General features: G+C 46.9%; 1 protein-coding gene across 2 annotated transcripts; it reads left to right on the forward strand.

Annotated features, from left to right (window-relative positions):
• Window positions 1-346: 346 nt before the first annotated feature.
• On the forward strand, window positions 347-18,593 carry MAP2K7 (mitogen-activated protein kinase kinase 7). 2 transcript variants are annotated; one of them, XM_075272861.1, is made up of 12 exons: window positions 347-488; window positions 4,854-4,901; window positions 5,412-5,550; window positions 11,411-11,477; window positions 12,292-12,405; window positions 12,662-12,781; window positions 13,726-13,833; window positions 13,934-14,113; window positions 15,159-15,239; window positions 15,406-15,548; window positions 15,677-15,722; window positions 16,548-18,593. In XM_075272861.1, the coding sequence occupies exons 1-12, from the start codon at window positions 371-373 to the stop codon at window positions 16,683-16,685; spliced, it is 1,302 nt and encodes a 433-aa protein (XP_075128962.1). In that variant the 5' UTR covers window positions 347-370; the 3' UTR covers window positions 16,686-18,593. The 2 variants fall into 2 exon arrangements, with proteins under 2 accessions (XP_075128962.1, XP_075128963.1); XM_075272862.1 differs by lacking the exon at window positions 4,854-4,901.
• Window positions 18,594-19,014: the final 421 nt, after the last annotated feature.

The raw sequence follows: 19,014 nt of genomic DNA on the forward strand, positions 1-19,014 counted from the left end.
CTAGGTAAAATAACTCTGTTTCCATTTTGGGATATTTCACAGTCTTATAAATTATCTAAATTATTAGGAATTTCTAAAACCCAAAACACCTGGCAAAATACGCATGCGCACTTCTGATCCGGCGCACTCTAGCAGCCCTGCTCAGGTATCAGGAGCATGCGTACTAGCTTCCAAACGCGGCATCTCGCGAGCAGCCGCAGTAAAGAGGAGCCGGGCTTCTCGGCGCACGCGCAATGCCAGCTGTCAGTCTTACCCCGGCGATGTCAAGTTGTCGCCTGTCAGTCCGGCCACGCATGCGCACAGGCATCTGTCAGTCTTTCCCGTGCATGCGCACTGCGCTGTTTGTTTATTATTAGTGCGCGGAGGGAAGATGGCGGCGTCCTCCCTAGAACAGAAACTCTCTCGTCTGGAGGCGAAGCTCAAGCAGGAGAACAGAGAAGCGAGACGGAGGATTGAGCTGGAGATCAGCCCGCAGCGTGCCAGGCCTAGTAAGGAAGATGGGGGAGGTGGATGAGGAGAATATGGAGTGTCGGGCCCGAGTGATGGGGGAGGGGTGATGGATCTGTCTGCTTATTAGAATGTAGTGACTGGTAGGTGGATGTGAGGAGTGACCCTGTGGGGGGCGCTGTGTGTAAGGTCAGGGCACTGCTGACTTATAATGGACGCCGTATGTCACATGATGTGTGGTGACTGCCATTCCTGCCACCGCTTGGAGTTGTCGGTGGAATTGTCGCAGTCGCCATTAGTTACCTTTTCTTTTAGGCCGGAGCTACTTGCGTTGTGTTATGCGTCATATTATGTCTCTCCCCCTATTGTGTGCTGTGACACTGTAACGTATCCGCTGCTGTGATAGAAACCGTTTCATGTCACAATTGACGTTAAGGCCGTGTTCACATCTGATTTGAAGAACTGCTCGGAGTCTCCATCAGACTGATACTACTGCATATAGCGCTGTTTTTTCTGATGAAATGTCAGACCTCCTTGTAAGTCAATGGGTCCTCCTGGCACTCGCGGACGGCTCTGGTTGTCCATTGTTTGTGGTGTTCTGCTTCTGTGATGGAGCAAAAAACTGGAAATACCGTTGGAGATGTGAACAGAGGCTTAAAGGGGTTGTCCAGGGGGAGTATTGTACTGTAATGTACTTACCTGGTGATGGACCTGGGGGTCGTGATGTGTCCACGGCAGGGTACGAGGCTCCATGGTACGACACGAGGCTCCATGCCCACATAGCACGATATGAGGCTCCATGACCACATGGCACGATACGAGGCTCCACGGTACGGTACCAGGCTCCATGGCCACATGGCACGATACAAGGCTCCATGGCACGATACGAGGCAGTGTTCAGCCTCCTGGGTCACTCCGCCCCCTCTCACCCCAATCTTTTTGATTGGGTACCTGTAATATTTAGACTGGCTTTGCTCTTTTCAGCCAACTGCAGTAGCACAGGTAATACCTGTGAGATTGGAAAATTAGTGGGGGCAGAGCGCCGCCTTCTATCACATGACCTGCAGGTTGAGCCGTCGCCAGAAACCCTCAAGTCTGTCTTCGACCTCTCCAGGACCAAGTACAGTAATCCTCCTCTATATTATTCCCATCTTGGCGAGTGGCTGCATAGGTGGGAATAACTGTGGCCCTTCCTGACATTCCTGCTGGCCCGTGCTGCTGGCTTCCCATCATTCCTATAGAGCTGTGTGGGGGCTACGGGGGCTGTGTAGAGCAGCTGTGCTGTGTTGTTTCCAGAGCTCCCGTTCACCTCTATGGGAGTTATGGGGACAGTATAGGACAGCACTGCTCAGCTGTTCCCACGAGTTCTTTGCGTAGGGTACGGGACAGGGTGCAGTTATTTCCATCGCGACAGCAATTTGCTGAGATGAGAATAACCCTTTAAGCCCCTAAGCACATTAAAGAAAAGTCAGATTGTGGCAGGCCATCTTCTGTGTGTGTGACCTCAGGGGTCTCCTCCATCATCACCGGAGTCTGCCGAATATCTAAACCTGAAGGCTGACAGAGGATTACTCCCCTCTGCCCTCTGAATACACATGCATGCTTTGTCGAGGCTACTGTGTTGATCTGATGCAGTTCACACACAATTCTTGATGAGACAATTGTGGAGTCCCATGGCGAATGTGGGTATTAATTTTGGTGGGTTCAAGGGGCACAAAAAGATGTCGCCTAAGCTCCCATGCACACAAACCTGTTTTGTCTGTATGCTAGCTGTATTGTTATCAGCACACTGATCCATCCTTTACATACGGCCCCATACACACACACACACACGTCTGTGTGTTATCATTGGTCGGTGTGGGGGAGGCCATGAGACTGGCGGCAAAACTCAGGACCGGTCCTGACACTGCAGCCGGAGACATCTTTTCAACACACAAAAGGAAAACCAAGATGCCTTCGCCTTCCTTCCACCGACATCTTGCTCTGTACATTAGATGGGCAGTCTGTACTGGCAAAATATGGAGTGAAATATCTTTCAAGAACACGCTGGTAGGATTTTATAAGACTGGCGACTCTTACGCCAGTCTTAATTGATTTCCTGACAGGCACAAGTCTCACCAGAATTACTAAGATGCTGTGGCCTCTTAATAAGAAGTCTCATGAAGGTGCCAAGATCTGAACCTCCACCAGTCAGGAGCTGTACAAACTCCCACAAGTTTTCTGGCATGTGCTATAGTAAATGTAGTGGACCGGGGCGCCCCTGACCCCTTGCCTAGATTCCCGCCCTGCTCAAAAATTGGCGAGTGGTGTAGAAGAGCTGAGATGTGCCATTGTTGAGGCCTATTTTTGGCAATTTCTTGGCACATCTCAGGTAGTAAATCTCACGGCTTGCCTGGTATTGGTATATTGGTTGTCAAGCAGAGCAGCAGAGTCCAGCCTAGATCGCAGTTCTTGGCCTGTTCATCGTCTTGGTGGCACCAAAAATGGAATAAATCTTGGGTGAGTATGGTATTGTACCTAGTCCAAGAGTTGAATGTAGCCCAGAAACAGGTCGGGGATGATATGGCGTAAATACATGTAAAATCCAAGATTTGGTGTCACCCGGTCCTGGCTACATTGACTGGCTTGGTCACCATTTGCCTTGTGTGGCCACCTTTAGCTTGACTCTCTATCCAGGCCGTGGAAGCCTTCAGAGTTATACGAATAAATAAATGTATTCTGATGTGTTTGTTGTCACATCCCTTCCCCCGCTCCTCCGTGAAGACTTACAGTCTATGTGGTGATGCCCTATGCAGGGTAACGCAGGTATTGGATGTGTGCTCTATTGGGGGTATGATGGAAATTAGGAGGAAATGCTGACTGTGCTCCGATGGTTGTGGTGACTGGAATTAAAGGATATTGAATGGATTTAGATATTTATGACCTGGTCTTAGGAGAGACCTCAATGGGAGATCAGGAGCATGTCCTACACAGGGTCTGGAGTTGTCTACGTCCGGCTCTGTACACTGTGCTAGCTTTGGTGGTTGCGGCTCCTTATATCAGCTGATCAATGAGGACGCTGGTTCTGGGACCCCCACCCCCAATATGATACCGTTGACCTCTTCTAAGGTCATCCACATCTAAATCCTAGAAAGTCCCTTTAGATCTTGTTTAGCTGGAGGTTATTCTCACAGACTTGGCTTGGTCATTGGATATGGGGGGGGGGGGGGGAGTTCTCGTAGATTTACCCTCCAGGCCAGTATAGAGTATGTTAGTCAGCCCAGCCTGACCAACGGAGGAAGAAATACCCCGTGTTGTAACCAGATGGTGAAGGAGTGTCCTGCCAAAGAGAGCGGGAACACCGAATATTAGGAGGTCACCAGGTCTTCACCCGCATGTGAACAATCTCTGGGGTCCTCTAGGTATACTTCCACTAGAGTAGGACAGCTGGTCATCTGTCATGTCAGGAGAGTAATACCAGGGTACCATTGCTGGTCAGGAGAACCCCCAAGATATTAACATTGTGAGACTAAGGCAAGGATGGACAGTGAGCCCTAACTCTAGGTAAAACTAAATCTTGAGGCTTCCTCCCGTGCCTGGCACTTATGTTATTGGGATCCATCTGAGCAAGTGTCTTGTAGGATATTACCCGATCAGGCCGTAATTCTTTATATGACCAGTAGTAATGATGTGAAGAAAGTGGTCTTGGACTATCTCCAGGTATCCGCCTCTTATGACCCCATGGACATATTTAGTGGTGTCAGAGGTGACTTGCCCAAGCTTTGCTCAGGTTTTCTTGAGCGGGTAGATGGGGATGCCATGCTTGGGTAGGAGATGGATTTGTATGGAGGAAGGTGGTGGTTGTGGAATGAACCTGTTGGTACGTGTGGTGGGATAGGGGAACCATCCATCAGCTGAAAACTCAGCTTCTTCCTTATATATTTATGGCCTGGCCATAGGGTAGGTGCAGGTTTCATCTCCAGAACAGCTACGCCTCCATTCACATCTATGGACGTTACAGAGATGGCCTAGTTTGCCTGGCTCCCATAGAACTGAATGGAAAGCGTGGCGGCCACCTCTTGGATGTGGTAACCCCTATTTTAGAGATGAATGTTGGTTCCAGAGATGTAATCTGCAACTTTCCCATATGTACGGTGTATCCTATGGGTATGGCCTAAGTATATTGGGTGGGATCATCTGTAAAGTGTTGTTTTTAGGGGAAATGATCGGAATTCTTCATGTCTTCACCTACTTCACAGTCTCTGCCATCCAGTCTATATTCTCGTGTTCCTCATTTTCACCCAGTGTATCCCATGTGTTCACCCCTCTTTTCACACCCTGTGTCCCCCTTTCCCGTTGTCTCCTTTTATCTCCTAGGTTGCTCTGTATTTTATGTTGATTTTTTTTTCCCCTATTTTTCCCCCCAGTTATTCTCATCACTCTAAGCCCCACGCCCGCTCCATCCCAGAGAGCAGGTACCGGATTGTCCTTCTCAGCTCTTCACTTGCTCCAGGCCCAGCTAACCTCCCCCCTCCTCCATATGTCACTCTTAACATGCACCCACTGCTTTTTTTTTTTTTTGTTAATTATTTCCGTGTTTCTCTCCTCAATCTGACCCTTTTGTCCACAATTGATCTGTCCCCCATCCCCTCCGCTGCTCAGGCTTGGCATTGCTCTACCGACTATCTTTGTGCATGGGAGGGGGAATGTGCATGCAGTGTGGACACAGCATGGAGGCTTTGTATGGAGCATGAGCTCAGAAGAACCTAACGATGGAGAGGAGGTGGGGAAGGGGTTAAGCAAAGAGATCTATGCCGGGTACATTGCATGGGGTGTAACAGGACTAATGGGGTACCACCAGTCAGGGAATGTAGTGTACACCAGGGGGCGGCGCACACAGGGTTTGCTGTTGCTCAATGCTTATCTCCGTTGGCCAGTCTTTCTCCCTCTTCTACATACCACCCTCTACCCCTTTTTTCGTGCAGCCTTACAACTTCCTCTAGCCAATGATGGACACACTCGTCCTGACAACCCCACACACCATCACCCGTCATTGCCAGCCCGACCACGGCATATGTTGAGCCTACCGCAGACCAACTACCTGACACAGCGGAGCTTAGAGAGGTAAGTGCCTATGTTGTAGAAATGTCTAACCCATACCCAGTAGACTTACAATGTTTATAACTCGAGATGAGCGAGTACTGTTCGGATCAGCCGATCCGAACAGCACGCTCCATAGAAATGAATGGATGCACCTGGTACTTCCGCTTTGACAGCGGCCGGCCGCTTAACCCCCCGCGTGCCGGCTACGTCCATTCATTTCTATGCGTGCGTGCTGTTCGGATCGGCTGATCTGAACAGTACTCGCTCATCTCTATTTATAACCTATCAATTGCCGTAAACTGCGACACATTGGGAACTTTAGGGTATATTCAGATGGCGTGGTTTGGTGCACGGACGAGATCTGCAGCAAAACTGCACAGTCTGAATATAATCCTAGGGCAGTTTTACTAATCCTGTTTAGTTTATGGGCTAGGCAGTCTGAAAATGCACCAGATTTCTCGCAGTGGTTGATGCCGGATGATACGTTGGTGCAGTTTTAGACACTGCTTTGTGGCGGATAATGGATTATTTTAAAGGAGACTCCATCTTTGCATTTATGGACTCCTCTATAACAGAGGTAGGCAACCTTGGTTGTAAAACTACAACTCTCAGCATGCACACTTGTCCGCTGTTCTTGGAACTCCCATTGAAGTGAATGGAGCATGTTGGGAGTTGTAGTTTGAAAGCAGCTGGAGTTCTGAAGGTTGCTGACCCCCGATCTATAGACTATGCCATAAATAATAAATATGGGTGCCGCATCTGTTTCCAGAATGGGGTCCTGTTGGCAGCCATAGTAAAAGGCCCCAGGGCCGTGCACTCACAGGTCTCGCCATTCACTTGTATGGGAATTCTGAAAATAGAGGATACAAGAAAGTGTCTACAAAGTAGGAGAAACTACTGAGGTTACATAGGGAGCAGCGGGCTCATCAAATCTTAGCAATATGCTGCAAAAAGATTAACAAAAATAAAACCTGTGGCTATAACCACCCCATTTTAAAGCAGTGGTTTTGAGGCAAACTTGATGGATATTTCTCTGACGTGAGACACAGTTGGGAATATTACTGGAGATACCCAGATGCTTTGAGAAGATGCAAACCCTTATAGATATTCCGTTGAACTCAATGGGAGTTTTTTTTATCAGCGCTGATTCTGCTGCGAGTTATCGTGGCAGGATCAGCGCCACTTTACTCCGTGCGAATGGCTCCTTAGCCTCTATAAGCAGCCTTATTGCCAAACCAAGAGAGGCTGTGGTGGGTCAGGACTAGAGATGAGCGAACACTAAAATGTTCGAGGTTCGAAATTCGATTCGAACAGCCGCTCACTGTTCGAGTGTTCGAATGGGTTTCGAACCCCATTATAGTCTATGGGGAACATAAACTCGTTAAGGGGGAAACCCAAATTCGTGTCTGGAGGGTCACCAAGTCCACTATGACACCCCAGGAAATGATACCAACACCCTGGAATGACACTGGGACAGCAGGGGAAGCATGTCTGGGGGCATAAAAGTCACTTTATTTCATGGAAATCCCTGTCAGTTTGCGATTTTCGCAAGCTAACTTTTCCCCATAGAAATGCATTGGCCAGTGCTGATTGGCCAGAGTACGGAACTCGACCAATCAGCGCTGGCTCTGCTGGAGGAGGCGGAGTCTAAGATAGCTCCACACCAGTCTCCATTCAGGTCCGACCTTAGACTCCGCCTCCTCCGGCAGAGCCAGCGCTGATTGGCCGAAGGCTGGCCAATGCATTCCTATGCGAATGCAGACTTAGCAGTGCTGAGTCAGTTTTGCTCAACTACACATCTGATGCACACTCGGCACTGCTACATCAGATGTAGCAATCTGATGTAGCAGAGCCGAGGGTGCACTAGAACCCCTGTGCAAACTCAGTTCACGCTAATAGAATGCATTGGCCAGCGCTGATTGGCCAATGCATTCTATTAGCCCGATGAAGTAGAGCTGAATGTGTGTGCTAAGCACACACATTCAGCACTGCTTCATCAAGCCAATACAATGCATTAGCCAGTGCTGATTGGCCAGAGTACGGAATTCGGCCAATCAGCGCTGGCCAATGCATTCTATTAGCCCGATGAAGTAGAGCTGAATGTGTGTGCTAAGCACACACATTCAGCACTGCTTCATCAAGCCAATACAATGCATTAGCCAGTGCTGATTGGCCAGAGTACGGAATTCGGCCAATCAGCGCTGGCTCTGCTGGAGGAGGCGGAGTCTAAGGTCGCTCCACACCAGTCTCCATTCAGGTCCGACCTTAGACTCCGCCTCCTCCGGCAGAGCCAGCGCTGATTGGCCGAAGGCTGGCCAATGCATTCCTATGCGAATGCAGACTTAGCAGTGCTGAGTCAGTTTTGCTCAACTACACATCTGATGCACACTCGGCACTGCTACATCAGATGTAGCAATCTGATGTAGCAGAGCCGAGGGTGCACTAGAACCCCTGTGCAAACTCAGTTCACGCTAATAGAATGCATTGGCCAGCGCTGATTGGCCAATGCATTCTATTAGCCCGATGAAGTAGAGCTGAATGTGTGTGCTAAGCACACACATTCAGCACTGCTTCATCAAGCCAATACAATGCATTAGCCAGTGCTGATTGGCCAGAGTACGGAATTCGGCCAATCAGCGCTGGCCAATGCATTCTATTAGCCCGATGAAGTAGAGCTGAATGTGTGTGCTAAGCACACACATTCAGCTCTACTTCATCGGGCTAATAGAATGCATTGGCCAGCGCTGATTGGCCAGAGTACGGAACTCGACCAATCAGCGCTGGCTCTGCTGGAGGAGGCGGAGTCTAAGGTCGGACCTGAATGGAGACTGGTGTGGAGCGATCTTAGACTCCGCCTCCTCCAGCAGAGCCAGCGCTGATTGGCCGAATTCCGTACTCTGGCCAATCAGCACTGGCTAATGCATTGTATTGGCGTGATGAAGCAGTGCTGAATGTGTGTGCTTAGCACACACATTCAGCTCTACTTCATCGGGCTAATAGAATGCATTGGCCAGCGCTGATTGGCCGAATTCCGTACTCTGGCCAATCAGTGCTGGCCAATGCATTCTATTAGCTTGATGAAGCAGAGTGTGCACAAGGGTTCAAGCGCACCCTCGGCTCTGATGTAGGAGAGCCGAGGGTGCACTTGAACCCTTGTGCACCCTCAGCTCTGCTACATCAGAGCCGAGGGTGCGCTTGAACCCTTGTGCACACTCTGCTTCATCAAGCTAATAGAATGCATTGGCCAGCGCTGATTGGCCAATGTATTCTATTAGCCTGATGAAGTAGAGCTGAATGTGTGTGCTAAGCACACACATTCAGCTCTACTTCATCGGGCTAATAGAATGCATTGGCCAGCGCTGATTGGCCAGAGTACGGAACTCGACCAATCAGCGCTGGCTCTGCTGGAGGAGGCGGAGTCTAAGATCGCTCCACACCAGTCTCCATTCAGGTCCGACCTTAGACTCCGCCTCCTCCAGCAGAGCCAGCGCTGATTGGCCGAATTCCGTACTCTGGCCAATCAGCACTGGCTAATGCATTGTATTGGCTTGATGAAGCAGTGCTGAATGTGTGTGCTTAGCACACACATTCAGCTCTACTTCATCGGGCTAATAGAATGCATTGGCCAATCAGCGCTGGCCAATGCATTCTATTAGCGTGAACTGAGTTTGCACAGGGGTTCTAGTGCACCCTCGGCTCTGCTACATCAGATTGCTACATCTGATGTAGCAGTGCCGAGTGTGCATCAGATGTGTAGTTGAGCAAAACTGACTCAGCACTGCTAAGTATGCATTCGCATAGGAATGCATTGGCCAGCCTTCGGCCAATCAGCGCTGGCTCTGCCGGAGGAGGCGGAGTCTAAGGTCGGACCTGAATGGAGACTGGTGTGGAGCGACCTTAGACTCCGCCTCCTCCAGCAGAGCCAGCGCTGATTGGCCGAATTCCGTACTCTGGCCAATCAGCACTGGCTAATGCATTGTATTGGCTTGATGAAGCAGTGCTGAATGTGTGTGCTTAGCACACACATTCAGCTCTACTTCATCGGGCTAATAGAATGCATTGGCCAATCAGCGCTGGCCAATGCATTCTATTAGCGTGAACTGAGTTTGCACAGGGGTTCTAGTGCACCCTCGGCTCTGCTACATCAGATTGCTACATCTGATGTAGCAGTGCCGAGTGTGCATCAGATGTGTAGTTGAGCAAAACTGACTCAGCACTGCTAAGTCTCTGCATTCGCATAGGAATGCATTGGCCAGCCTTCGGCCAATCAGCGCTGGCTCTGCCGGAGGAGGCGGAGTCTAAGGTCGGACCTGAATGGAGACTGGTGTGGAGCGATCTTAGACTCCGCCTCCTCCAGCAGAGCCAGCGCTGATTGGTCGAGTTCCGTACTCTGGCCAAACAGCGCTGGCCAATGCATTCTATTAGCCCGATGAAGTAGAGCTGAATGTGTGTGCTTAGCACACACATTCAGCTCTACTTCATCAGGCTAATAGAATACATTGGCCAATCAGCGCTGGCCAATGCATTCTATTAGCTTGATGAAGCAGAGTGTGCACAAGGGTTCAAGCGCACCCTCGGCTCTGATGTAGCAGAGCTGAGGGTGCACAAGGGTTCAAGTGCACCCTCGGCTCTCCTACATCAGAGCCGAGGGTGCGCTTGAACCCTTGTGCAGCCTCGGCTCTGCTACATCAGAGCCGAGGGTGCGCTTGAACCCTTGTGCACACTCTGCTTCATCAAGCTAATAGAATGCATTGGCCAGCACTGATTGGCCAGAGTACGGAATTCGGCCAATCAGCGCTGGCCAATGCATCCCTATGGGAAAAAGTTTATCTCACAAAAATCACAATTACACACCCGATAGAGCCCCAAAAAGTTATTTTTAATAACATTCCCCCCTAAATAAAGGTTATCCCTAGCTATCCCTGCCTGTACAGCTATCCCTGTCTCATAGTCACAAAGTTCACATTCTCATATGACCCGGATTTGAAATCCACTATTCGTCTAAAATGGAGGTCACCTGATTTCGGCAGCCAATGACTTTTTCCAATTTTTTTCAATGCCCCCAGTGTCGTAGTTCCTGTCCCACCTCCCCTGCGCTGTTATTGGTGCAAAAAAGGCGCCAGGGAAGGTGGGAGGGGAATCGAATTTTGGCGCACTTTACCACGTGGTGTTCGATTCGATTCGAACATGGCGAACACCCTGATATCCGATCGAACATGTGTTCGATAGAACACTGTTCGCTCATCTCTAGTCAGGACGCCCCTGTTCTCATGATTAAGAATTCTCCCTTTTCACCTGGAAGATGATGGGAAGAATATGCAAATCTGTCTTCCATGATGTAATTAGGAAAACAGCTGCTGCTCAGTATTGCAAACCAATAGAGGGCGCTCACTGGAATGTGCAAGCCTGTCTTCCCTGATGTAGTTGGGAAGACAGAACTCCAGTGAAATAACCCAATAAAGGCTGCTCCCTTTAGCATCATGCCCAACCTTCCAAGAGGCCTTTATTTTGCAATGACGCTGAGATGGATCCTGGAAGATGGAAAGAGTTACTATATCGCCACCTAGTGGTACATTGTAGAGAAACATAGGGTTTACAGTCTGTAAAAATAGGGATTAGATAATCTATCTCTTATTATAAGACCACACTGGGAATATTAGAATTCCCTATGTGTAAGGATCTCTTACTGATGGTACATTGGACACACATTGCTCCTTCACTATATCCACCCACCAGTGCCCATCTGTGATTTCAGCTGCTTCATATTTGGCTGTCTTGGAGAGCTGGATTGTGGGCCCTTCTTGTAGTGTTTCGTGTGTATGTGAATTATTATGCCGGTATTGCATATTCATTTTTCTACCTTTTTTTTTTTTTTTTCCAGCACTGAAATTGACCAGAAGCTGCAAGAAATAATAAAGCAGACTGGGTATCTTGTGATCGATGGGCAGGTGAGGTGTACTATGAATGCTGGGTATATCATGAATATACCATGGAGTACATTTATGGAAACAGGATATTCATAAGGTATAGTGATCCCCCACATTAGTCAGAGCCGAGATGCTCCCAAAGTCGCCCATTTGTATGAACAAGCAGACATGTGACCACCTTTAGCGGTTCCCGGAAAGATGAGCTGATATTGGGATTTTTAGTAGACTGTCCAGTACCCATTAGCTTTTGAGGAAGCTTTTTGTTTGCTTTTGAGGAAGGTTTGGCCTCATTTTACCTCTTAGTTATTTACATGTGCTAACATGTGATGTACAGAGATACTCATCAAACACTTCCCACAATGCTATTCACTGTATAATACCCTATTACACACTGGAATCCATGTCACTGGTAGGCAGTTAACCCTAAAGTAAGTTTTTCAGATTGTGGTTGTTCCAGCTTGGGTTAGCAGTCAGGGCTTTCATGTCTTCTGAACTCGGTGTGCTGGATTCAGGGCACTGTCAACAATCTAGTGGTATTTAGAGATGAACGAGTACTGTTCGGATCAGCCGATCCGAACAGCACGCTCCTTTAAAATTAATGGAAGCACCTGGCACTTCCGCTTTGACGCCGGCCGCCTGCTTAACCCCTCGCGTGCCGGCTACATCCATTCATTTCAATGTGTGCATGCTGTTCGGATCGGCTGATCCGAACAGTACTCGCTCATCTCTAGTGGTATGATATACCACTAATCTCCAAGAACATGAATGGTCATCTTTCAGTAAGCAGCAAAAAATTTGGAGATTCCCATTAACCTCTGATACTCCTTACATCTAGAAATACCAAGCGGATATAAATGACTTGGAAAATTTGGGGGAAATTGGCAGTGGGACATGCGGACAAGTTTGGAAGATGAGGTTTAAGAAGACTGGACATGTCATTGCCGTGAAGGTAATGTGATGCATGGAGCTGCCTCGTTTCTCTTGTTCCCATTCATCTCTCAGACTGATCATACAACTGTATGGTCGCTGACCTTAGATCATAGCTATTTACATTGCATCCTTGGGTAGTTGTACCTGTGGGGTGGGGACATTGGCTACAGTGGAAGAATCACAAGGTAGCCTGGGATAAGAATGGACTTGGTGCATTGTTATATTGTTATATATTAGGTAACTGCTCTTATTATGCATCTGGCTTTGGTTTCCAGCAAATGCGACGTTCCGGTAACAAGGAAGAGAACAAAAGGATCTTGATGGACTTGGATGTTGTGCTGAAGAGTCACGACTGTCCCTACATTGTCCAGTGTTACGGCACCTTCATTACAAATGTAAGTGTACATTGGATCCATGTCACATGACCTACTAATACCACTGCTTTTGTGTCATTTAATGAGAAGCTTCCCGCAGGGCACGCTACATCATACCTAGCCACAGGGTTGCCCAATGGTGAGGGACAGGTAGAGCACACAAAGCTGTAGTGTAAAGCATGGGGGAAAACCTAGCAGCTGCCTGTGTTTTTGATGAGACACATCATGTGTTCAAGACTTTCTTTTTTAGGTTATCGGCATGGCAGTATATGCCTGTGTCTGATCTAAGCTATGACGTAATGAATCAGAACTGAAAAGGCTTGTTTCAAGGCTGATCACTGAAGGCCCCACCCACTAAAAATGGAGTCCTGAGCTTCTGTACTTTGGTGTTTCCATCAATCCAGTACTGACAATGATCGTGTGTGTGTGACCACCGCTTTATTCACTCTTCTTCACACTGCGGTCATGCAGTAACGAGACAGGGTGCATGGAGACCCCAATCTAGTGATCAGTGGGGTTCCAGCAGTGTCACGTGTGAAAGAGTTATGTTCCATGCATGTAGGGTTAAGCATAATGTCACTTTGCACTCTTTTCCAGATGTGCCGGTGTGTGTGTAGATCAAGTCAGTTCCTTGTGTTAAGAGATGTGCTAATGTATGCATGGCTCACATGCTCTTGGTGGTTCTGATTGGAAGCGATGCCCTATAGGCACCATTCCCATTGCAGTGACTCTAAAATAACTGGATTGTTGAGAGGTCATTTAGAAAACATAACATAGACCAGCTGGTATCTCTCCTTCCAGAAGAGAACATAACAATTGAAAGCTCACAGACAATAAGGGGAGATCTCTAGTTTGGGGGTCATGACCAAATTCTACTAAAACAGCTGTGTAAGTATCAATGACTCACATCCGCTGTAGTCCTTGTGCCTCTAACATGTGTTTCTCTGCTTGGGTTGACTCTACAGACAGATGTATTCATAGCCATGGAGTTGATGGGAACATGTGCAGAAAAACTGAAGAAGAGGATTCAAGGTCCCATCCCAGAGAGCATCCTGGGGAAGATGACTGTAGCGGTGAGTGCGGAGCTGTAGGATAAGCAGATAAGATGTGTTTGGTGCTGAGTATATAGAGATCTTATCAGCTTGTGGCTCAGACTGTTCTTCTCTTTTCTAGATTGTGAATGCTTTGTACTATCTGAAGGAGAAGCATGGCGTCATACACCGGGATGTCAAGCCCTCCAATATATTGCTGGATGCCAGTGGACAGATTAAGCTTTGTGACTTTGGTATAAGTGGTCGCCTCGTGGACTCCAAGGCCAAAACCAGAAGTGCGGGTTGTGCTGCTTACATGGCGGTGAGATATGGGGCAAGGGTTGTGGGAAGCAGTGAGTATACTTAGGAAGTCCTATTTGGCAGCCTTCAGTTGCCATTACAGGGGGTTTATTATTGAGAGTAATATATACCTCTATGCTATAAGACTGTTCTAGTGGTGACTGGAGGGAACCCAAATGTGATATGCTGGGGAACTTTGTATTCGGGACAACAGAAGCAGTTTTTCTCTAAAACTAATCTCCACAGATTTCAGAAGCTTGTTATACTGAAAGCTACAAAATGGTATTTGTGTTGTAATTCACTTTAACCCCTGTACCGTTTTCGACAAGCAGGACTCGGGGCTTGAGCTAAGTGCATTACTGTTCACCTGAATACAGCACGGTCACACTCTGGAGCCGCGGGGGCTATAGCAGTGATCTTGGTCTTGTCTGTAGCCCCCATAGATTTAGAGACATCACTTGTTAAAATGGAGGTGCACAGACTCGCACTCTCACTTTAATCAACGTGCAGGCGAACACGAGCAGGACAGTGTGCAGGGAGGGGAAGAAATGATTTTATTATTCTAATGTCCCTGTCACTTCAGGTAACCTTTTGTTCATATCACCCCCCCCCCCCCCTCCATTATCAGTCAGAAGCATGCTTGCTATTTCAATTCAGATGCTAAAATTGATATTTTGTGCTGATCTCACCTCTCATAAACAAAAAAAAAAAAATTATAAAAACTGATCAAAAATCTTATGTACCCCCAAAATACAGGATACAAGATCTCGTAAAGCTACACTGAAATAAAGTGTAGAAAACTATGAGAGCCAGAATTCAGAGAGGGATAAAATGTGACTGGTTTAAGTCTAAAGGGTTAAAATGCACATAAAGCTCCCGAATTATGTGGAAGAAGTAATTATTTCAGCTTAAATTCTGAATCTGCATTAAAAAATAAATAAATGACCATTTCAGGAGGGTTTTTGCAATTTTAAATATGGTTGGGAGTCTCTCACCAGAACCCAAAATATCAGGCCAGCCCCGTTAGGGTCCCCTCAATCAATCGATCTGTTTTGGGTTTTTTCCAGCCGGAGAGAATTGATCCTCCAGATCCAACCAAACCAGACTATGACATCCGAGCAGACGTGTGGAGTCTCGGGATCTCATTGGTAAGAGGAATGTCCTGAGAAGTCTAACCTCCATTATATATATATATATATATATATATATATATATATATATATATATATATATATTGGATAGTCTGCGTCCTTGGAAGTCTGACCGTTTCTGTCCTTCTCCCAATCTGTACTTTCTATTCTTCCCCTCTCTTAGGTGGAGTTGGCTACTGGACAGTTCCCCTACAAGAACTGCAAGACAGACTTTGAAGTTCTCACCAAAGTTCTTCAAGAAGAACCTCCAGTTCTCCCGCATAATATGGGCTTTTCTCCTCTCTTCCAGTCCTTTGTTAAAGACTGGTACGTAAGACAATGTATTTGTGTCTGTCAGATGTTTTACAGACAGGAGGACATTCAGAGTAGTGTGTGTTTCTGTGTTCCATCTATAACCGTCTCCATTGGAATAATTTCTTCTATTTTCTTCACAGTCTTACTAAAGATCACAGAAAGAGGCCAAAGTACAATAAGCTTCTGGTGAGTTAACAAACTTATTGACTCGAGTATAAGCCTATGGGGGGAAATGCAGCAGCTACTGGAGAATTTCAAAAATTAAAATGGTCGGAGTTTTTGGGTGCAGTAGATGCTGGGGAAGGGGAGGGGGTGTTTTAGTTGTCTGTCTGCCCCTTCCCTGAGCTTGAGGACTGTTTTTTTTTTTTTTTTTTTTTTTTTTTTTTTTTAAATGGATAGTCTGCGTCCTTTGAAGTCTGACCGTTTCTGTCCTTCTCCCAATCTCCCAATCAAATTACATAAAATATATTCCTGTCTACTTATGAATCTTTTCAGAAGGTAATATAATATAATATTAGTAATATTCTTCTAATTAATAATTAAAGTACAGCGGTCTCAGTGCTGTATGAGCCAATGTGCGCTAGTGTCTCAATAGCAATGTCCTATTTAGACTAGGTTCGCTCTTGCACTGGGCTCTCTGTCTGCTAACACAGGGGTTACCCATGGACCCCATATACTATAGTCCCCCATGCAGGATCCTCTCTGACAATTTGTGGATTCTGCGGTGGAGACTCTGATGCAGATGTGATCCTAGCCTGAGTGGTAAAATGAAATTACAGTAAGCAAAACTGAAAATTATTTTCCCAAAAGTAACACATTGTACATTTTCTATTGGAATAAATGACCATGTATGGATATCAGTGGGACCCTGTTGGTCCTCCAAAACTGAGGTTGGAGCTTTTACTGATAAGAGTAGACAAAGACTTCACTGTGTATAGGAACAAGCAAAGGTTATTGAAAATAAGGGTTAAAAGAATTCCATCCTATAACAATGTGTCTATTGTCTTGTAGGAGCACCCGTTCTTGCGTCAGTATGAGACACAGGAAGTAGATGTCGCTTCCTGGTTCCAGGACGTCATGGCTCAGACAGAGTCTCCAAGAAGCAGCACTCTCCTCAGTCCCCAAAATCTACCTTTTTTTGGCAGGTAGCATCTATCATGGGAGGGGAGGACTGCCCCCTCCCCAACATCATCTGCAGATGTGGCTTTCAGACTCAAAAATGGATAATCGTATATTATGTGGTGTATTGGGGATTCTTCTGGTCAACTCCCACTCCCTCACCATCTCTTCTGTTGGAGATAGATTTCACCCCGGTTTCAGCCTATCCCAACTCTTTGCGACCTGGGATGAAGAATCCCCTGTATATTATGATGTTTCATCAGTCGACATATTACTGCCCTGCTTTCTTTAGGGACTCTGCATCAGAGTTGGAGGCTTCTCGCAAGACCCCCACTTGTGGAAATCCGTATGCCAGATCACATCTCCTATAAACTCTAAGCTTTGCTTCTTCTAAGATACGGAAGCCTATTTATCTGTTCCTCGATAAGGTTGCCATTTTCCATGATGGGGAAGGTCTCTATTTATTTAATTATGGAGTTTGGCATGTTATCGAGTCACCATCCCCACCAAACCTCTGAAATAGATGAATGGACTTTGGATAGTTTATTTTTCACCTACTGTGCCGTTGCACCCATAGTACTTTCTTTTGTATGATAACCTCTTGGAAGACCACAAGTGAGTCTTGGGAGAGAGACACTGCTTCTGCCTAGAACATCCAGAATTCTCGAGAAGCGAAGAGGGTCCTCTATGTTGTCTCTAATGGCTGGTCATCTCAGTCTTGGTGTCCTTGCTTTTATTTATGAAGTACTTGTTACGCTCTTCTTATCCCTGGCAGATATGGCTATGAACTATTCAAGTAGACTTGTAATGGCCTCCAGCTTTGTTCCGAAAATGATCTATACAAGACTGTCCGGAGCGAGAAATTCACAGCAAGTATTCGCCGGATGCAGAGCAACCTTTGGAGACTTGCTGCGGGTAGATGTGGTGCACTGTAATATGCTGTGAAGATGTCCTATTTATAAGTGTATCTGCTTAAGGTAACCGTAGAGTTGAGGGGAAAAAAAAAAGACTCTTTGGTGCTTCCACCACAAAGACTAAGAAACGGGGTAGAGGAGCGGTCATTGCCGCCGGCCTCTGCTAGCTCAGGATGATGTGGATGAACCAACCATGACTTGTATATGGTATTCATGCTTGCCTCAAGGTGAGGGAGTGGGAGAAAGTTTTGGACTAAAAACCTTAAAGACTGACCCTCCACAGTACCTCCATAGAGTTGGGCTCAGGGGTAAGTTATTGGATTCTTGGGCCTTTTCTTTTAAAAAGCCTGAAAGGGAGATGGGGAAATGTGCAAGTGAAATGACGGATGAGAACGTCGCTGTTCTTTGGCTGGTGCTCCTAGAATTGTCGCGTGCGAAAGTGAGAAAAGCGCAGAGGATGTCTTTACATGTGGAGGTCTCGTGCAGGAAAGTTCTTGCCATGCATTGTCTCGGCTACAGAGTTGATGATCAATGTTCTGCGTGTCTTCAGGACTGTTCATACATGGGTCTATAGATGCAGTTTTAATGCATTCTCCGTTAATTAAATGCCAGATCAATTTGTGACCGCCTCCTTCCTATGGGAGGGCGGAGCCAAGAGTTGTTGAATGGGTGGGAGGGGCTAAATATGACTGTACCAAAGCTATATGGTGGATTTGGGGGGGCTAATAGGGATATCCCACCGGTTTTAATGTCTGTAATTATATTACTGCAGCAGTGTAGCAGTATTGCTGTTGCACTGTTTTGTAGTGTGGGTGTGTGTATGTGTGTTTCCTCTCTTTTTTTTTTTTTTTGTTTTTTTGTTTTGTTTTTCTCTCTTCCACCCCCCCCCCCCTTCCCCAGCCCCCTCCCTTCTTTCCTCATCTCTTACCCTCTATATATCCACTCTACTATTCCTGTTGCATGTGTCCAGCTGGCTTTTCTGCAGGGGAGGCCATGTTTGAAATAAAACTCTGCTACAACACTCCATGTTGTCTCCAGTTAATGTGTAAGGTATACCTTTCTTTAAAACTTATGTAAAAGGACTATACAGTCCATGTATAGGCAGGATTTCCAGGCTCAAACACGGCTTATACCAACGGGAATCCGAACATCAGCATTTTCTACATTGCTAGGACTACCCGTCTCTTTGCAGGGCTACTGTGCCTTGTACTGTAATCCCTTTTTCAGTACGGGACACTTGGTCCTATGGGAAGGCAGGGGTCCCTAGCATCATATTTGTCTGGATTCTGAGAGTCCTGTTCTTATGTGCCGTGGTCAACTAGGGAAATGTGGGTGGAAGCTGTAGTTATGAGCCCAATCTGAAAGCCTCTTTACATGGTGCAGTGATGTACTGGATTTAGTTGCTAACCATTGCCCTTTGTAAACATGTCCACTATTGGCTGACA

The sequence above is a fragment of the Leptodactylus fuscus genome, chromosome 5 (assembly GCF_031893055.1).
Source record: "Leptodactylus fuscus isolate aLepFus1 chromosome 5, aLepFus1.hap2, whole genome shotgun sequence".
NCBI lineage: Eukaryota > Metazoa > Chordata > Amphibia > Anura > Leptodactylidae > Leptodactylus > Leptodactylus fuscus.